General features: G+C 39.0%; 1 protein-coding gene across 1 annotated transcript; it reads right to left on the bottom strand.

Annotated features, from left to right (window-relative positions):
• Positions 1–1,882: 1,882 nt before the first annotated feature.
• Positions 1,883–19,707, bottom strand: ano6 (anoctamin 6). The gene is made up of 20 exons (XM_080051215.1): positions 19,404–19,707; positions 15,186–15,256; positions 14,502–14,630; positions 10,639–10,704; positions 10,256–10,543; positions 9,511–9,624; positions 9,249–9,364; positions 9,023–9,157; positions 8,793–8,898; positions 7,954–8,014; positions 7,657–7,802; positions 7,419–7,496; positions 6,899–7,127; positions 6,643–6,812; positions 6,455–6,552; positions 6,122–6,255; positions 5,455–5,660; positions 5,120–5,316; positions 4,514–4,619; positions 1,883–4,097 (listed from the first exon to the last, which is right to left on the bottom strand). The coding sequence occupies exons 1-20, from the start codon at positions 19,504–19,506 to the stop codon at positions 3,879–3,881; spliced, it is 2,772 nt and encodes a 923-aa protein (XP_079907341.1). The 5' UTR covers positions 19,507–19,707; the 3' UTR covers positions 1,883–3,878.
• Between the last annotated feature and the right edge of the window lie 312 nt (positions 19,708–20,019).

The following is a 20,019-nucleotide window of genomic DNA, read 5'->3' on the forward strand; positions in this document are numbered from 1 at the left end:
ACATAACATTGTTAGCTGTTACGTTAATCTTTATTCTTAAACAGTGTTATGAAAGTGGTACAGGTCGGCTCAAGGCCTAAAGAAGCATAGAACCGCCTATCTTCAATTATTTGTGGTCGTAAGCAGGCCTGCCCACACAAATGGCTGGGCCCCTGAAAACCTCCAGTCAATGGGCCCCCCTTACCCATTACTCATGTCAACAATGAGTGTGAGTGCGCTCATCCCTCAATAAACACATACATGCATTTGTAGAGAGACTAACTATCTTATCAACCAGGGACAGTTGGGGGAGCAAGGGCTCATTATTATTTTAAAATAGTAGCACATTTCTGACTTAGCCCAATATACCTACCAATTATTCCCTACACTCACACAATGTTTAACAGATCAACAGATCTCTACAAAATAATCAGTTCACACAGAGACATTGTTCTTCTTTAGTATTCACTAAAGCAAACCGTTTTTTCACAATTTGCACGTTTTCTATGCTACTAGTTTCTGGTAAGATACATTTACACTAATTGACTGCAACATATATTGCACTTTTTTGTATTTCTGCACATGACATTAAATCATTTGAAATCTGTTGGTGGTATTGTTGAAATAAAAAACCCTTAAAAAACAACATCAACAACAAATTCTTCACACACAAATGAAAAAAGGCAGTTCTCTACATGAATAACCAAACCAATCTACCCTCAAAACTATCAAGTTGGCCTATGTTTTTGTTGCAACATTTAGGCTTAGTTCATTCTCCTCTCATCACTGCAAAAGCACTGAAATCATTACAAAAAAAGTTCTTAATCTTTGAACTCAAATCTGTTCCTTCAATTATTTCCAACTTCTTTGTGCCTTGTGTCTTTCTTTGCATTAAGAACTTTTTTAGGTCTATTTTTATTTTTAATTTTTAGAAACAATACAGAAAGCAGGATCTTGGTGGTTACGGCAATAATTAAAACAGGATGATGCTGCTCGTCAGCTTCATTGTGGTATGACCCGTCTGGCTGGTCAATTGGCCAGGTTTCTGAAAAACTGGTCAGACTTGGCTGGTCGTGTCAACCTGAAGACTTATGTCAAAGCCTTTAGAAGGTATAGTCCCCAAAGGGAAATTCTTTTTCACAAAAATTTACATTATGTGGAGGGAGAATTTAAACCTGTTTGTAGACTAAATTACAGAGTAACTAATGTAGAAGAACTACAAAAGGTACCCAACCTGTTTTTTCATGGGGTCCAAATACTTTTCACAACGACACCCAGACACAAGTAGCAGGTAGGCCTACATGTGTTTTCCGTGAGCAGGAACGAGTCAGGAAATATAATCCAGTCAAAACTGTTTAATATCAAAACCCAATCTTGTCACCATTTGGCACACAAAGGGTTTATAGGATGGATTATGTTTGAAACAGTTACACTCTGTGCTCAATCTGAAACATTTTGAACATTTCTGCTTTTCTACTGCTTTTTAAATGGCCGTAAGCGGAGCCACGGCTCTGTGTAAACACCCAACTTTGAAAAAATATTGACATAAATATCTAAAAATAAAGTTTAGCTTAGTTAGGTTCTTGGCTTTCAAAGACCATGGGCCCCCCAAGTGGCTGGGCCCTAGAAAGCCTTCCCACTTTCTACCCCTTATGGGCGGCCCTGGTCGTAAGTGTGGAATACCAGCTACAATGTTCCAAGGCAAGGCAAGTTTATTTATATAGCACAATTCAAACACAAGGCCACTCAAAGTGCTTTACAGGGGCAAGATTAAAATACATAAAACACATTAGAAGACATTTAAAAGCGAATGAAAAGAAGTAAAACATTTAAATTAAATAAAAAGTACAGGTTAATGTAACTATTGTGTGTGGGTTTAGGCTCAGCTGTGACAATTAGGAAGTCTGTTGTCAAGGGAGGCTGTAGAGGAGTTGTGAAGGCAGACCTCACTACAGCTTCCTTCTTGAACCTATTCAAGAACCAGTATAACTTGTTTTGAGGTCCCTTTCAGTGCTGTAGCCTGTGGTGGTACTCATGGCATTCCAATAGTTCCATAGTTTCCTCAAAATCCCTCTCTGAAACAAACACCATTGCAGAGCCTTGTTTGCATCCTGTGACCATCTCTGCCACCGGAATATTAGCTAGAGACACTGACAGCATTACATCACATGGTTTCATGCAGGGGAGTCACTTTAATGTGATACAAAAACAAAACAAATAATTTTTTTTTAGTAACACACTCAGTTGTGACAGTGTTAAGAATCGTAAAAAGGGTCTCGCAAGCACATGCTCCCTTTCACATTGTTTTAAATATTATTCTCTGACAAATAATTATCGTGTTACGTTGAGAAACCTTATATTGTCATGATAAAGTCAGACCCTGCCTGGCAGTGCTTACACCTCTAGACTGCAGTAATGTAGGGTTTTGCAACACATTCCTGTACTTTTTGTTCTTCCGTAACAGCATGGTGTAGCTGCTTGTCTCAACCCAGCCCTGAAGCGGAATAACAATTGGCAGAAACAAGTCGATAAGACTAAATGTCTCAAGCCATCCCAAAGCGATACACTGTGTGTGTAATGGTCTGCTGCTGCTGGAAATCTTGTTTCTGCTGTTCTCTAGTGGCTTTGAAACTCATCTTGCTCCGGTGATGTACAAGTGTAACAAAGGCATTGTCAGTAAACTGTGACATCACAGCTGTGTTTTGTTACAGGTGCAGCGGCGCATAGTTCTTAGCACATACAATAAAACACGCATTCGTTTTAAGTTGTAGATTTTTTTTAAAGGAGGGACAGTTTGTTAGTTGTTGAATAATGTCATTGCACTATATAAAACAAAAAGACACAACGGATATGCATCATCACATATAAGTGGTATATGATAACGTTTATATACATTGTGGTTATGTTGACACTGTTAAAATCACAAGGCGAGGCAATAATACAGCATAGGTATTGGCATCAGATTTCAACAGTGACACGGGAGAAGAAACAATAACTATTTCACAGGATACAACATGCTGTTAAACAAATATGTGCAGTGCAGTGGACACAATTAGGTCTTTGACTTAAAAACAAAAGCTAAAATAAACTGCATTTTGTGGAATGATGAAGGAGCCATTTCAAATTCATCGCTGTGGATTGTAAACTTACATGTGTATCACAACTTTATAAGGCACCATCTCCCGTTCTGTCAGTCCATATCTATGCTAACTTCTAGCATTACTTGTGTAACAATGCGAACTTTGTGAGAGGAAGACTAAAACAAAAATCCCAATCAAACAACATTGCATTCAAAAGTGGCATAAGATATATGAAATAAAATAAAATGGTATAATAATACTGTTATTAAATGGCAGCAGTGATAAACAATTGTCCAGACGAGCCTCCAGCAAGTAGATCAATGGACGGAGCGAGACACTGCAGTGCTGATACAGCCAGGCTATAAAATGTGATGTACTCATAAAAGGCACAAGTCATAAACAAAGACACTTTAGGTAAAAAAAATGGCACACAAAAAATTCCAATTTAAGACCGCCACACTACCTTAAAAAGAGGGCGGTTTCATCTAGTTCTACTAGAAAGAATGTCACTGTTGAAGTTGATAGAAACACTGTTCTTTTTTCATTAGAGAAAGTCCAGATGTGTGGGGACAGACTAGTCAACAGTGGTTTATCCTTTCTTTGTCCATCAGTCCCCTCTGAAGCATCATACCTCCATACCGGAATGTCCATAGCTTTTTTTTTCTGGTCTTATATTTGTCACAGGTTCACAGGTGTGTTGGTCAGTATGAGGGAATAAAGACCCAAAATTCCCTCACAGTCAGTATTTAGACGGATGTGGGAAGGTGCTTCCAAAACACTGTATAGCCATGCATACAGTATCAGGGATGATCATTGTTTTCAGAAACCGAGTTCTAGCTCCTCATTGGCCAGGTTCACCTTTGCTTCCTTAACTGTCACGTCGTTGGGCGGTTTCAAACGCTTGGTTACCAGTTTGAGGTTGGTCTCGTGGAGAATCACCTGGGTCAAGTATTTCTCCCGTTTGATCTGTTCCCTGACTTTGTACGAGACATCCGGAATAACGTAGGACAGGACGAACTTCGTAAGGTAAACAATGTGCTGTGAGGAGAAGAAGAAGAACAACAACAATTCAACCACTCCGTTAAGACGTTTTAAAGGTGCACTATGTAACTTCGGGTGTGTCAGAGAAGTTAACATTTTCTAAAGTATATTCTCATACCTGAATGAACAAAATTTCCCCACAGGAAAAATGTTGTTGTTTAAAGCAGTTTGTTTTGTCAATAAATAAATTGTAGCCTAACGTTTGGTTCCATGTGCCTCAAAATAATTGTATTTAGATTTTTATGATGATAGAATTACAAAATACTATGAATTACATGTTAAGAAACTAGTTTTGTAAACAAACTGCAGGCTCTGCAAATGTAAACAAATCCCTGTCCTCTGAAACTGCATAGTGCACCTTTAATAATTCATGTTTTCGATATTTTTCTTTCTTTAGTGACAGAGATACCCACCTCCACAACAATTATAAAAGCCAATTTGGCAGCGATCACATGCCAGTAGTAGATGGTGTACTGATACTGCCTGTGGTGACCGGGAGGATACCGAAAATCTCGATACCTAAAAAAAAGAGAAACTTTTTTTAAATACATTTCCTTTAGAATCAAACGCGACTGCCACACATCTTATGTCTCTCACAATATGATTTGCATATATTAAGGGAAATAATTCCTCTTGTGAATATCATCATTACTATATGGAATCATCATGTACTGTATGAATGAATGAATTATATTTTTTATTTTCATGTTATGCCACACAAGTGGCCCATCCCACAGAGGATTACATGACACCGCTATAACTACACAAAACGTGTAGTACAAACACAATCAAAAAAACAATATACAATACAAATTACTGTATGTGTCCTTCCATGAGAAAAAAAACACCATAACTTTGTCTAGGGAAAGACTCTTATAACCCCGGTAAAATGTAAAAATATTCTGATATGGTTTAGTTTTTCAAATAGTTAAATTTAAAACTCAGGTATCATACTCTCTTTACAATCTATAAATTGAAAACTGAATGCACCCCACACAGGAGGGACAATCTTTGTTTACCTGCAGGTGGTGATGTTTTCAGGCGTGAACATAGGCCGGCTATAGTTGGAGAAGTCTTCAATGTTGAATACTGACAGTGAGCTGTCAATGTAGCCCTGCATGGTGTGATTGAGGTGATTTCCATACGGGTAGACAGAGAAAGACCAGTAGTAGACCAGCCGTGGAATCATGTCTGATGAGAAAGCAATGATCATGGCCTGTGGAAAAGTATGCATACTTGTTTAATGCAGCCATTGCCCAAATAGGTACTGAACTTTATGCTTTACAAAAGCAATGTTTACTGAAGCATTGTATCACATATCATTATCTTTCACGCAATGTTAACAGTGACTTACATTGGTTGCCACAGCCAGTATAGCTACGCCTTGAAGAATGGGCTGCCACGTCCCTATATCCTGGGCTTTCTCTGGCACGATGCGGCGGAACTGGGTGGTGATTTTCCAAGCATCAACCCGAATCTCAAACAGGTTGTTGACAAGAGCCAGGACCGGAGCCAGAGGAAAGGAGGCCACAAACAGGGTCACAAAGCCAAACTGGATCACTGTAAGAGTGAGACATATGTATTAAATACATTTTGTTTTCATTATCATATCATTTTAGTAAGTTAGCTTTAAAGGTTCTGGTAAGCGTATTAGCAAGCAGTTAGCAATCACCATTACACAGCATTTACACTTTTTTTATCAGATTTCAGGTAAATAATCTCAACTGTTATCCATATACCAGTAATACCACTTAAAATCATACAGTATTAGCAAGCTAAATCAGTCAGCTAGATAAGCCATGCAACAGTTAGCCCTGGCAGTTGGCAGTATAGTGTAATGCATTAACCACATACCACTACTGTAAGAACTAGTATTGTGTGGTGCAACCTGTTTTTCACAGCGCAAGTCTTTAATTATAAAACCCCTTGCATCAGAAGTAGTAGTAGTGCAACTGGCTCCAGGTGTGCAGCTTAGAATATGGCAGGCAAATAACCTAAAGAGGACTTTTCCCCTTTCTTACCCATCTCCAGATATTCATAGAACAGTCCCAGTTTGGGGAGAGGCTGGAGTTGGTAGTCCTGCTCCCAGCGAGGAAGCACCTTCTCTGACGAGCCCTTATTGGTGCAGTGGCGAAAGATCAAATTCTTCACCCACCTGTAGAGGAAAACATATGGTTAAGGACAGCCCACACCCTGGTTTCCATCTGCTTGACCAGTTGCCCTCAGGCAGGTGCCTGACACTGATTTGGACAAAAAAGAGATTTGACAACAAGCATTATCCAGAATTGCACCTTTAATCCCTTCCTTTTCATATCTCTCAAAAAAACGTGTCTTATATTATGACTTCTTCTTACGGTAGCAAAACCTCTTGGATGTTGTTCCAGATGGCTTTCCCACCCATGATGATAGCGAGCTGGGTCGTCAGCTCAATCAGACAACCACCAGGGTCACACTGCAGGTCACAAAGCAAGTCACAAAGTAAGACTCAAGAGTAAATAAGTTAGCAGGGTGGACACGTGACAGCTAAATTGACAAACTGTACCTCCTCGTTCCTGTATTTTCCCACGATATAAACAGGCTCTCCGGGAAAGCCAACCGCTTTCCCTTTGGCGAAGGCGATGTAGAAACAGGAGGAGTAGTAGTTGACGAACTGAAAGAGGAACATCTTCAGAGTCAAGCTGTTCTCGTAGTCCGTCTTGGTTCGTGGAAGCTCTGTTATTGCGTATCAGATAAGGAAGGAGTTAAGGGGTGTTACTGTGTGCAAGTCAACACACAAAAAGTACCATCCAGAAACTTACCAAAGTCTGTGATCCAGATGGCGACTCGCTCGTAGAGAATATTGAGGATCATGATGACGACAAAGCTGATGATAGAGGCTGTGACTGAGGTGGCCATCTGGGGCGTCACATACTCTTTCAAGGGTTCTAGCTCCTTCAGATCCTGAGCTCGGAGTTTAGCCGAGAAGGCAAAAAAAGCAGCAAGGCGGTAGACAATGATGGCCACAATTGACGCCAGAATCAACAGAATCTGAAGGACAAAAATTAGATAAATAAAGAGATGAATGTACGGATTATTTTTTATTTCACGGCTTATTCTTTCGTGGAAATAACTTATTTAGGTAGGTTAGCTTAGGTTAAATGCAGACAATGTTCTATTAGTACGCTGACAATATATACATTTGGTAATTAGAATAATGTAAGCGTCTTTTAATAAGTTCACACCATGTCGGCTTCAAATGCATTAATATGTCATTCTTTAAAGAAATATTCCCTCTGATTAATACCAGATTAAAACAAAAATGTAATTGCTTTGCGTTACCCAAAATAAGACAGTCCCAATTCCTATGGACACGCGAAGACATCGGCCGCAGGCGTGGTATGGCACTTTTTCATTTACCTAAAACACAAACAACAATTCAAACAAAGCTGGTCAAATATGGTTAAATCATTATTTAAAACCCATCCTAAGCTTTTCTTGGTTTGACTAGAGAAATCAGTTGCCTGGCTAGGGGACATAAGAATAACTGGAGGAAAAACAGTCTGCATGTGTGATTTACCCCAGTGATACGGTTTTTCCTCTCGTAGACACACTTGGCTTCATATTCTGGACGAGCTGGCTCCTCCTGCTCCAGAAATTCTACTGTGTCCCACTCGTACTCTAGTTTGGCCTGGTAGCGCTTCCAAAACTCCAGGAACAAAGTCACTACAACCAGCAAATAAACAAGCAGAACACATTTATCATTAGCAATATTCGCAAACCTGCGTAATACTCTGTGGCCGTGTTTTGAAAATTTGAATACTGACATTGTATAATTGTACAACTTGTATTGAACCTACCCCAGTATTAAACTTACCCCAGATTGACATGAAAACTGCAAATACCAGGGTCCCATAGTTATCAAACACACAAAGGTTCTAGAAAAAAAAGAAAAGAAAAAGAGAATCACAGGAGTCAGAGTTGTCGCAGTTGTATCCTGCTTTCATGCAAATCAGCTCAAAACACTACTATGTAGCAGCCAAGCACATTTAAATAGGGAAACACTGTAACTGCAGTTTGCACTAGTGCAGTAACACATTTCTTTAAAACAACATGAGGAGTTCCACCACTGGCATCAAGTGACAATGATAGACTAAAGTAAAATAATAAAGTAAAATATTCTTAAACACATAGCGTAACTGTAGCACAAGTAGAAAAAAATCCCAAAGGCATTGAAGAGACTCTGTTCTGTTTCACACATATCTGCTAACACTAGCCACTGGTGTTAGGTACTGGTCATAACCTTATATAAAGTCTATGGTCATAACAGACCAAGTTAGGCTGTAGCTGCAAACACCTTTTTTATTTTAGCAGTAGTGCAGCTGAATAAGGCATATTACTTTTCAAAAGAAGTTCAAGACTTCTGCATCTGAAGCGTGCTGTATGTTCCAAATTTAGAAAATACACAAGTTGTCTTGTTTCCAAATAACATACAGTTCAATAAAGCCCAAATGGCAGAATAATAATGACATAATATTTTCTAAAAATGATATTATGATGACGTTCTAACTGTCAAGAAACCCATTGCTTTCTCTTTGGAGGATATATATTATACAGATCTCTGATATTGACCAACACTAGAGGGAGGAAAAAGTGAAAAATAAAGTTTTATAAAAACACATTCAAAATTACGGTTTGTCATAAAATAAAACTCACTTTTGAAGCCTCGCAGGTGTTATTCAACCTCCAGAATTTGCATTCCCTGTCACACTGTGGACACATCACAATTCTTCCTCCGATGTCGGGGTCACACACCTCTTTGCTGCAGTCATCAAAACGCAGAGATTTTTAGACATGGAAAAATTACCAGAAGGGTGGAAAGATAGACATAGGCTTAAACTTAATCTCCAATTCTCATTATAGTGAAGGTCTAGAAATAAAAGTACCTCCAGGTGCTGGTGTCTCGAGTCTTCCATCCATAAATGAAACAACCCAGTCCCACTGCAGCAGCCAGACTGAGCATTATGGTGTAGAAACCCAACCAGGCAAAGTAAATGCCAATCTTCTCCCCATAATACTTCCTAAAAAAAAAAAGCAAATTATTATTTTTTTTAAACTGAACCACTGTGGCCCTAGTTGTCTTTGTTAAGAGAGCATAAAGATAGTGTTTACCTGATGAGGTCGAGTGGTTGCATCTTGTAGAAGCTTTTGGGATGAGCCCAATAGTTATAGAGCAGGTATCTCTCGTTGGGACATCGCTCTTCTTTGGACTCCACGTTGAACCTGCACTGAAATAACCAACAGGGAAAACAAGAAAAAAACACTACATCTTTAGCTCACTAATGCAAGCATAAATCCATACTGCATATGTATGTTACCAAGCCAAGAAAAGGACTACATGCATTATAGGCGAGAAGCAAATGACATCACTTACGTCATGGAGCGGATAGGCTGCTTTGTACACTCCGCCATCTAGCAGTTTGGTGATGCCAAACTTCTTTACGTTTCCACGTATTTCATAGGGAGCACGGCTCAGGATGTAATATGCCTGGAAGAAGAAGAAGAAAGGGATTTAACCTTTGTGGTCGATTTATTTTTACACGACCAATCACTTCACATACTCTACTATGACGAAGTAAAATGGCCACGTAGGGCGAAATAATAAATAAATTTACAATATAAAAAGTCATAACTTGATGAGAAAAATGGTCAAATGAATCAATATTATGAGAATAAAGTCGTAATATTACGAGACTAAAGTTGTAATTTTGAGAGAAAATTAAGTATGAAGTACTAGTATGAAGTAGTAGTTCTGCGCTTTGTATAATTTTAGATAATAAATATATTCTTTTCCCATCCATTTAAATTAGGAACGTGGATCATCTTGTGTAGTTAAAGCCTGCTCCTTTCAACAAATAAGGAAATGCTCAATCTATTCATAAATCAGCAGCAGCACATCATCATTAATTGCTGTTTACTGTGTGCGGCACAACATACAACTTTATCATTTTTCTTCTGTTTTGTTTTTCGTCTAGCCTAAACCTCTGTTGTACATACGGCAGTATGATGTTTATTACCCCTAAAAAAAAATCTTTCCATTAGCTCTATCCTTGAGGAAAACAACAAACTGAAATTCTACATAGAGCTCGTTGTTTTGTCTGCAAGAACACTATATTCACCATCCTGCTCCTCATGGCCGGAGTGAAGAATGTCTCCTTGTCCTTGACGAGGTAATACTCCAGACGGGCTTTCTCAAAGGGCGCGGTGAAATACTCCGCTTCCTTGATGATCATCTTCTCGTCGGGGTAGAAGTTCTTGGTGACCATGGAGAGGTAGCGCCACGTGTTTGAGCGAGTGGACAGGTCGTTGCTTTGAATGGGCATCTTGATGTGCAACACCTCGGCATAGGTACACAGAACGTCCCATGGCATGTGCACTTTGACAAACAGCAACTTCTCATCCAACACCTGCAGAAACACAGTGGGGGGGGCGGGTTACTTCGAGTGCTATCGGACTATACAGTACAGTTAGAGAAAACGTTAGTGAGTGCAAATGGACTTACAGAATGCGTCCCCTCCAGCTCTATTCCCATCTTCATCAGGGTGGCCTCAAAGTACTCCCGCCGCCTCTACAGAAGAGAACACTTTAACGCTTGAATTCTCGGGGCTTAACTGAGTTTTACATGCATGACTTATGCCAAGCCTGCAGTGTAAATACTACAAGCACTTGTGTCAAAGGAGTGCCAAGGTTATGCACACGGACACTTTAAAATGTAGATCCGTTTATTTGACCTTTTTATTAGAACAAGCATATAGTCCTAAACGTATTTCTAATTGTGAGGGCAGAATTATTTGTAGTGATGTATTTCTACAATTACTCTCTTGTAATCTTGCTCTAGTCTTTATGTGTTAAGAAGTCAAGAGATTCTTAGATAACTGTATATGTGGAATGTTTTTTGGGGGCAATATAACTGGGGTTCCTGTCCCTTTGAAGATATCTAGTTCCTCATTACAATATAAACACAAGACCAACTGTTAATTGTGTTATCCTGTAACCATGAGGTTAATGTTTGTACACACCCCCCTCTCCTGAAGAGGCATAAAGGGTCTCTGAAAATACTGTTCAGGAGGCAGTCCCTCCTGGGCTGTCTCCCTGCAGGTTCTGAATCAATGTTACTCTGTGACTCTGTTGTTTTGTCTTAATGTATAGTGTAATTAAATTCTCTCTGAGTTTAGTCTTCTATTACAGATATGTCGGAAATATAGAATTTCCTCGACACTAATTTGTTTTTTTTATGTGAAAAAAGTGCTTTTATTACTATGCATTATCACCCTAATAGCCTCTATGTGATCTGGTTTTGTCAATATTGCCCTGTTTTTAGGATGACATTTCAATCATGTTCCATTAAAGCAAATTGTACAGTTGACAACAGCGTATTTTACATGGGCATTTTCCGTTTCCATAACATTGCCATTATTTACACTGCGCATAGAGGCCAGGAATGAGGACACTGCAAAGCAAGTCAGAGCAGGTTCTTTTGGTGGCATGTCATCAACTATGGCGTAAAAGAGGTTTCAGTCCTTGGTACATTCTCCGAACTGCTGCACATCTTTACTGCAAACAACAGCACACACAATTAAAAAAAAGCAGTCTGAAAAATTATGAACCATATTCTAACAATAGGGAAAGAAGCTCAACAAAATGCTCTGGGATAAAGAATAACATTATTAAATCTTCTTGTTCTTCAAACTGCTTTTACTTACTAGTTATTTGGTTAATTGCTTTGTCTTTTTAAATGAATAGAAACTTTAAAATGACACGTTTGGACACTTTCGCTCAACCCTACAGTGTCAGCCCAGTTCTAACACTTTGGAAGGGCTGATGACAAAGCCATACAGGAAATACAGTAAGTACATGAAAATGTTGACAACCTGATCAAACATTTAAAAGTCAATTTAGCAAATGCTATCTATGGTGAACCACACCCTCCCACCAGTCAGACTCAGGGCAGAGAAAACAATGTTTTGACACTTCTGTCTGACCCTGGTTCAGCTCTGGAAAAGACTCAAGTAAAGGGAGTGCCTGGTATAGAGAATGTTGCATCTCTCTCTCATCCCTGGCTGGATTTAACTTGCTTTGGGGGATGATTGTGCGGGAGGAATTGCCTCATTCCCAGTGGATCTGTGGCGAAGAAGCTCATGAGCTCTGTCTGAGTTATAGAGTATGTAGTCTGCCTACACACATTACCTCCATTCACAACATATCCCCTATCTATCATAGCAGGAAGTTAAATCCTATAGGGCCTGCACTCAAACACACAATAATTACCCTTTTCCCTAATTGCAGATCATTCTTGTGCCAGTTGTTATTATTTTCCAGCCTTTACCATTTAAAAATATTGTGAAGTGAATTGATTTTAATTAAGCCTCCACCAGGCAACAAGTCAGTATTTCATAACCACTTAAGGGTTACAACTGCAACACTGCTGCATGTAACCGTCTGTATTTGGATCTAATGTATTTCCAAGTAGGGGTGGGAAAAAAAATCGATTTTCCGATTAATATCGATTCTCTCTCGAACGATTCTGAATCGATTCAGAAAAGTTAATAATCGATTTTTTTATATATCATTTTTTTTTTAATAATTTTTTTTTTTTTTTTTTTTTTTGTAAATACTAATACTTCCTGCGCCATTGGGCATGCACACCACACATGTGCGAGTTGTTTCCAAAGTGGCTTCAAAAGGGCTGAGAGCAGCAAACCCATGACCTGCACCGGCTTTATCTCTGTTTACGTTTTTGTATGAGAGCTGAATTCCAAGCCATACTTTTTGTACAATGTGTTGAAATGACATAGAAAATAATAGATAATAGAATAGAAATCCTATAGAAACATGATTTACGAGATTAGAAATAAAATAAAACTGAATCGGTTTAGTTTTTACATACTTCCATATTGTGTTGAAATGAAAGCTGCATTGATTATTGCACTGGTCATAGAAAGTCATATTTGTGACAAAAAGCTTTTTCTCTTAATACAATATTAGAGAAGGCAATTCATCTGTTGATTGTCTTTAATGATCATCACATAAGTAGGAAGTGATTAGCAAACTCTGAGTAGCAAACTCAGATGTGCATATAAATATATTTTTGAAATTCACACATGGATATGTACATAAAAAATGTTTTGCATTGAGATGCATTGAAAATCGATTTTGAATCGAATCGTTGACCTCCGAATCGGAATCGAATCGAATCGTGAGGTGCCAAGAGATTCCCACCCCTATTTCCAAGCATTACCAAAGAGTAGTAAAAAAACAACAAACTTTGGAATGGTCTAAGTCTCAGTTGTGTTAAGTGCATGTTAAATATCTGGCTAAACAAACACAGTGGAAAGACAGTTTGCTTTGAGGTTTAGATTTCGAGACCAAGATAATAAAGTTATAATACAATAAATCAATTCTAGAATATGACCACAGTGATCCGATCTGAATTGTCTTGGCAAGGTTTTAGTGGTGTGAACGCTGTTCATTTCCACTGTTTCCCCCGAGGCAACGTAGCCAGCGGCAAGTACAGTATAAAGGAACAATGAAAAAAATGACAGAGAACAAAGCGGTTCCCTTTATTGTATATTTAAAGGGTGAAAGCAAAGTACATGTGCACGCCACGCTGAATATACGATAGCACAAGGAATTAATTAAATGTCACAGCCTGCCATCCCAGTGGAAATAAAAAACTCCCTCAACAAATAGGCAAGAGTCAATACATGGAAAGGGAAATAAAACTCACAGGGCAAACAATTAATGTCGTTGATCCATCTTTTACAAATAAAATATGACTTAAAAAAAAAAAACCTACTATTAAAAACTAAGTTCCAATCATGGAAATACTGTGTTTTTTATTTAGACATTATGATTTGTATATTGTTGTCATTTCAGTGTTCCAGTAGCCTGAGGCTGTTCCCCTCCTCTTCCTTCCCAAATATCCTGTCATCTCTCTACGGTACACTCTCTAATAAAGAAAAACAAAGACAAAAAAACCATACAACCTCTTACAGATCATTGCTTTTTGGGAATAGATTACTTTGCACTAAGTTGTATGTGCACTAAGAGTGTGAAGTCGGACTCCATTGGAAATTGAGAATGTTTAGCCAAAAATTATAATGTATTTTTTAGAATTGCACTTAGTATTGAACTTGCGTTTTGTCTTGTGTGTTATGTTGTAACTGTGTACTGCTGTTCATCTTGGCCAGGACTCTCTCGTAAAAGAGATTTTAATCTCAATGTCTAACCTGGTCAAATAATGGATATAATAATGAATAAGGTGAGCACCATCACCAATACTTAACAGATTGACCATGATATTCTGTATAAAAAGCAAGTAGCTCAAAAAGATTATTCTTATTTATTTAAAGGGAGAGGCCCTACCTTGCACCGCTGGGACTTGTGCCTTTTATCAAACTCTTTCTTGTCCTCGTCTTCGTAGACCAGGATGAAGTCTATCCTCCTCACGCCGTCGTTGAAGAATAAAGAGTCTGGGTTGCCGTCGAACTCGGCCTGAGGGCAAAAAAAAATCTCATCAGGCAGCTCCACGTCCTCAAACTCATACTCCTCTTCGTCCATGGTGCCGTACATGATGCCCTGTGTGTGTGTGGACAGTCTGTGCACATCGGCACTGCTAAAAAACTTGACATTCACCTGCCTATTTCGTGTGTGATGTGGGAAGTGTCAACAAACATTATGACACCCGCCCTGTAGGTCTCTCGCTCTCTTTCTTTCTCCCTCTCTCTCTCTCTCTATTTGCCCAATTCGACTTGTTGCCCAGCTAGGTTTAAAAAAAGAATTCTTGCAAATATATGTAAATACTGGCTGCATGGTATTGTGTATTGGTGTATTTTATATCAGAGTGAGTGTGCTACCCCTGTTAGCTATAAGTGTGCTTTGAGAAAGGCTGAAGAAAAGGTACATTCTTTTGACTGCAAGTTTGATAATAATCAATACAAATACAGTGGAATGAATCAGTCGGTCAACACACTCATATACATATAGTACAATTCATTGGACTGATATGCTGCTGCTGAGGCTGACACCTATGGGATTGTTTTGACTCACCTGGTGTGCTTTGGTGATCCTGGCTCCTTCTTTAATACTGTGATATGTTGGTAAAAACTCCTGGAGGTAAACTGAATAAAAAACAACAAAACACAGAAATGAGAAAACAGACAAGGTAATATGTAATAGGCTGTTATTACAATATTATCAAAATATGTTTTTATCGGCATATTGCATAGGTACACAAAAAGGTAATGCAGGGCAACACTTGCAGCACTGGTATACTCATTTATTATGAGAGAAAACACTTTCATAGGCAGCTAATGCAATACTGTGTATAAGAGAATATCTCAACTGGTTGGAACGTATTGCTTATCTGATAAACTAAGGTCATTTGAGAATAGTTTGTCAGGAGGCTGTCGAACCTATTGTTGGTTATGAGTCAAAAATGGATAAGTAAATGTTATGTAGGACTGATTGATTGATGAATACGGCACTACACTGTTAACTTAAAAAGCTATTATTGTACGGGCAAAATGTTTCACAGTATGATGTATGATTCATTTATAAGCTTAAACTGATAAAAATGCCCTTTTATGATAATCAAAAGGACAACTAGTAGGATGTATTTGGTCGAATAAATACAGAATAGATTTATTTAAAAAAATACATATTAAGTGGTGCGGTTCTGAATTACCAGTAAAGGCACGGACCTTGGTACTAAAATAGGTTACATCATACGTCCGGTTTCAGCTGACTTTTTGCAAAACCTTTATTATGTGAAAAGAATGATAAAAAAATCAGCCCTGCTAGCAGCATGACCCATAGGGCAGCACTGTCGGCCTGCCTTTACACTTCAGTCCAAAATTACTTTGGTTTATGATTAAATAGTTGCAGAGCAGCAGCAGACCCCAAAGACTTGGCTTTTGGTTCCAAGTCCAGCATGGGACCAGAGCCTTTGGAGTGTGGACTGGTAGCTGGAGACGTGCCAGATCACTGCTTTAAGGGCACAGCCTCACAAAGCTGCCAGCATGGCTGTTTAGACTCTGCCTAGTTGTATCTATATATTTTCCCAGTGAAGGTGCTGCTGCTGACTATACAAGGCCTAGTACAATATTCACGTTCCACCTCAGTGCTGCTCGCTGATGCAGTGTTACTCATTTCCAACAGCCCTGGGTTCAAACCAGTCACTAGCCTGTGAGAATTTTCCCCAGACGTCATGCTGTTGCTGCTCCTTGCACACTATTACTCAATCACCACAATGTTCTATTACTTACTGCCTGGGACAAAAATGGGTTGCCATCTACTGTAGTGAAGTCAGCCTCTTTTCACAGCATGTACAGCAGAGTTTCCCCATTTTTTCATTCGCAAAACTGCAAATCTGCACTCAGGATTCACACACCACTGACCACATCAAAAACTACACAAACAAAAACTTTTCAACCACTATGTGCACAAATGTAATCTTCATAATTGTATTATAAATTATGCCTTCATTTAAAAAAATAATAAAACAGCTGAGACAATATCCAAAAGGGAAATTCCTGCAATCTTTCCATATAAATCAGAGCACTGTGAGAAAATTAACTTGGGACAGATGTTGTTTTCAAAACGCTTGCCATAGTAACACCATGGGAAACACAACTGTGGGATCCCTGCTCAAATAATCAAATAAGATCCTTTTAACAGTCCACATTCTAACAAAGCTTGAAATGCTGTTAGTATTAAGACCAGTATCAAATGAACCTCTCGGCCTTTAATGAATGTGTCTTAAAGGCTATATACAGAGATATTTAACTTGCTGGAATCTAAAAGCCTGGCTCTTTGATATCAGGACTCCCCGCACTGGAAAAACAGTTGTTAGGAAGCAGTATTACAAGAACTTTACAAGCAGTTATTTAACTGTTAATCATACACATTGTAATATCACGTAAGGTAATGATTAAATGTATATGAGGGTTCGATTTAAACGGAGAAAACTGAACTCCCACATTTCTGCTGATTGTCAGTCATACTTTGGTATCCAGATGCTTTATTTTCTCACTACGTCACTTCTTTGTTCGAGAAAGAAATACCATTTTAAACCCAAAGAAACACTGAGACGAAACCTCCACGACCTATAGTGAGTCATTAGCATGATTCTTTTGAAAAGCATGTTGAGTGTGTGTATACCCACAAGCTGTCTGCAATAAAAAAAACTCTTTCTCACCACAACCATACCCACCCGGCTCACACTTCCTCTCTAGAGAACGTGCTCCTTAACAACACGACAAATAATAAAAGCAGAGCAAACTAACACACAGAAAAAGAAGCATCGTTCTTTAACAGAAAGAGCTGTACCAAACCCGGTTTTGTTCTTAAGATACGATACGCATTTGCTTGGCCGTAGGAGCGAACATTTAAAAGTTTAACTTGACTTTGATGCAAGCCACCACACACCAAGTGTCCTTCCTTCTCTCCATCGGACAGGAAATTCTTCTCTGCATCAGACTCTGGGGCATTTTATAACATCTGGTAGATGACGGTAATCGTCTCTAGAAAGGAACACAATCCGCTCTGAGATCTCACTGAGCAGTTGCCAGTAATTGTCTGAAATAAGCTCACAGGTGAAAAAAGGCTTCCGGCAGTGATTCATACAAGTGAATTCATATACTGTATAATACATTCTGAAATGTGCACTGACCTGCAGTAAGCTTGTCAGATCTGTGGTAAGATTGGCATCAGGTTGACAGCACCAACGCCATAAAGAGCAGTGTTGGCCTACATGTTAAAAATCAGGCTTCCATGTATCACCACCAAAGTGTTCATTTTGCTGAAGCTATAACGCATCATCTCAGTCAGTTGTCTGGGGTTTTGTGCTGTTACCACAGGCGGCCCCAAAGTGTGAACATTAATAATTGATTACCAGTGAAGATATGGGGTCTATTAAAAAAGAGTGCACATAGTGGTCATTTTCATGTGGTCAGGGCCTTCAAAAATGATGGATTACTGACAGTTATAAAAGCTAACCTAAAGGACAATTTGTCTCTCAGTGAGTTGTGGGAAAATAGGAATACAGGATATGGGCTAAGAAGACAAGACACAAAGGAGCTTATAGATGGAGAAATCTTTCCCCATAGTACAACAGAAGTGTGTTGTTAAGCTTACTTATAGCTGTGCTGACTCAACCCAACATACTGCACTGCAGTGACTCTTTTCACATGTATTTCAAAGGGATTCCAATGTTTTACTCTATTCAAAAGTTAAGTTTCAGTTTGTAGCCTGAGGAATGCAAGAAATGCAGGCAACAAAAGAGTGTAGAGATGCCGTCAGTTCTATCCTCTAAGCTGTTCTCTCAAGGAGCCAAATCAGATTTGATAAACAAGCGGTTTTAGCTGTTTGTGTGTGTGTGTGTGTGTTTGTGAGCATTTTACTTATGGTTGCTCAGTGACTCTTATCTACATTCATCTGTATGCAGATATGCTGGTGTGTGAGCTTGTGCCCCTTAAAAAATGTGTGAACCACACCCCCACTGTTGTTTAGCGGCTGTTTTGCTCTACATGTACCAAGCACGATCTGAATGGTAAACAGAATCCTATTTGTTGACGGCTACAATTTTATGATAATTTGCTTCTGAAATGTGTCATGCTACGTGGTGGCAAACAATAATATCTTTGTGTTCAGTTGGGAAATCCTGAACCATTAATTTCAAGCAGATCTAATTGGCTACTTGACATGTAGCACTAAAGAACACTCTACATTGGGAATGATCCTAATTTCAGTAGTTATTAGCCCCACACCCCAAAAGTACCATAAAGTTAAAAGCTTTTATTAGACAGTGCATTTATAAATATTAGTATCATACAGGACTGTTATAGCAGCGTTTTAATCCTTTAAATAGCCTACTTTAAACACTAATGAGAAGTTCACAACACTACAGCATGTTATTAACTCATTATGACCATATTATTTTGCTATGCAAATGAGATGTATATCCCCAATATAACAGTAACTACATTATGAATGAATTAAGTTGTCTGAAAGTGCAGTGTGAAATGTAGGCTATAGTGAAAAAGAAATATGTGGCACTTTTTGAGTGAGAATCATCAGTCCAAATTGCATGACCATATGGTGCTCTACTTTGAAATAGCCTAACTTAAAAAGTTGTGTGAATAAATGGGTTACACGGTTACACCCAGCATAGAATCATATGATCAGATGTATATCAGTGTCGACACAGTCCGCAATGAATGATGCACGCCACATGCACATCAAATGAGTCAAAGCAGTTTCTCTCACCAACTTCCTCGTCTATCATGCCCAATTCAGTATCACCCTCCATCTCTTCCATCTCCTCGGTCTCCGTCAAGGAGTCCATGTCGTGGATGTCGTTGGCGCTCATCTTGTCCTTATTATTTATGAGTTTTCCATTCACATCCCTCGGAACAAAAAACTTTTCCCCAGCTCATAGACCTAGCTGCCTGCACTTCATACCAATGGCGTCATAGCGCAGCCCCGTCTTCTGCGCATTCCCGCCGCTATATTTCTCAACGCCGACTCAGCTGCGTAGGCCTACAGTTTGGGTCAAGTTTTGACTTGAGTGTTGAAATGAAACGGGTGGGGTCGGAGGAGGAGAAGAAGGAGAAGAAGAAGGGAGGTGGGCGTTAATGTTATTCAGCCACGTTTTTGACAGCTACAGTTACGCCCACTTTGCGTTCCTCCGAAATTTAAAAGTGTTGAGCATGGAATTTACAAGTGTCGCTCATTTAAGAGTATCTTTAAATCTTTTTATATTTAAAAGTAGAGTGCATGTTTGTTTTGACTTATTTTGTTTGCGATATTTGGGATTCAGGGAGTGTTAACTTAACAACCGTTGCTACGTGACTTACCCCCAGGACTCCATGACGTTAGACAC

Source organism: Ammodytes marinus (assembly GCF_949987685.1).
Source record: "Ammodytes marinus genome assembly, chromosome: 22".
Classification (NCBI taxonomy): domain Eukaryota; kingdom Metazoa; phylum Chordata; class Actinopteri; order Uranoscopiformes; family Ammodytidae; genus Ammodytes; species Ammodytes marinus.

Bases quoted from the DNA above. Each gene is read 5' to 3' on its own strand.
- ano6 (XM_080051215.1), bottom strand. From the start codon at position 19,506: ATGAGCGCCAACGACATCCACGACATGGACTCCTTGACGGAGACCGAG. The intron at 7,803-7,953 runs GTAAGTTTAATA...TGCTGGTTGTAG, and splicing joins AGTTTTCATGTCAATCTGGG to TGACTTTGTTCCTGGAGTTT. The intron at 7,497-7,656 runs GTAAATCACACA...TTTGTGTTTTAG, and splicing joins GGAAAAACCGTATCACTGGG to GTAAATGAAAAAGTGCCATA.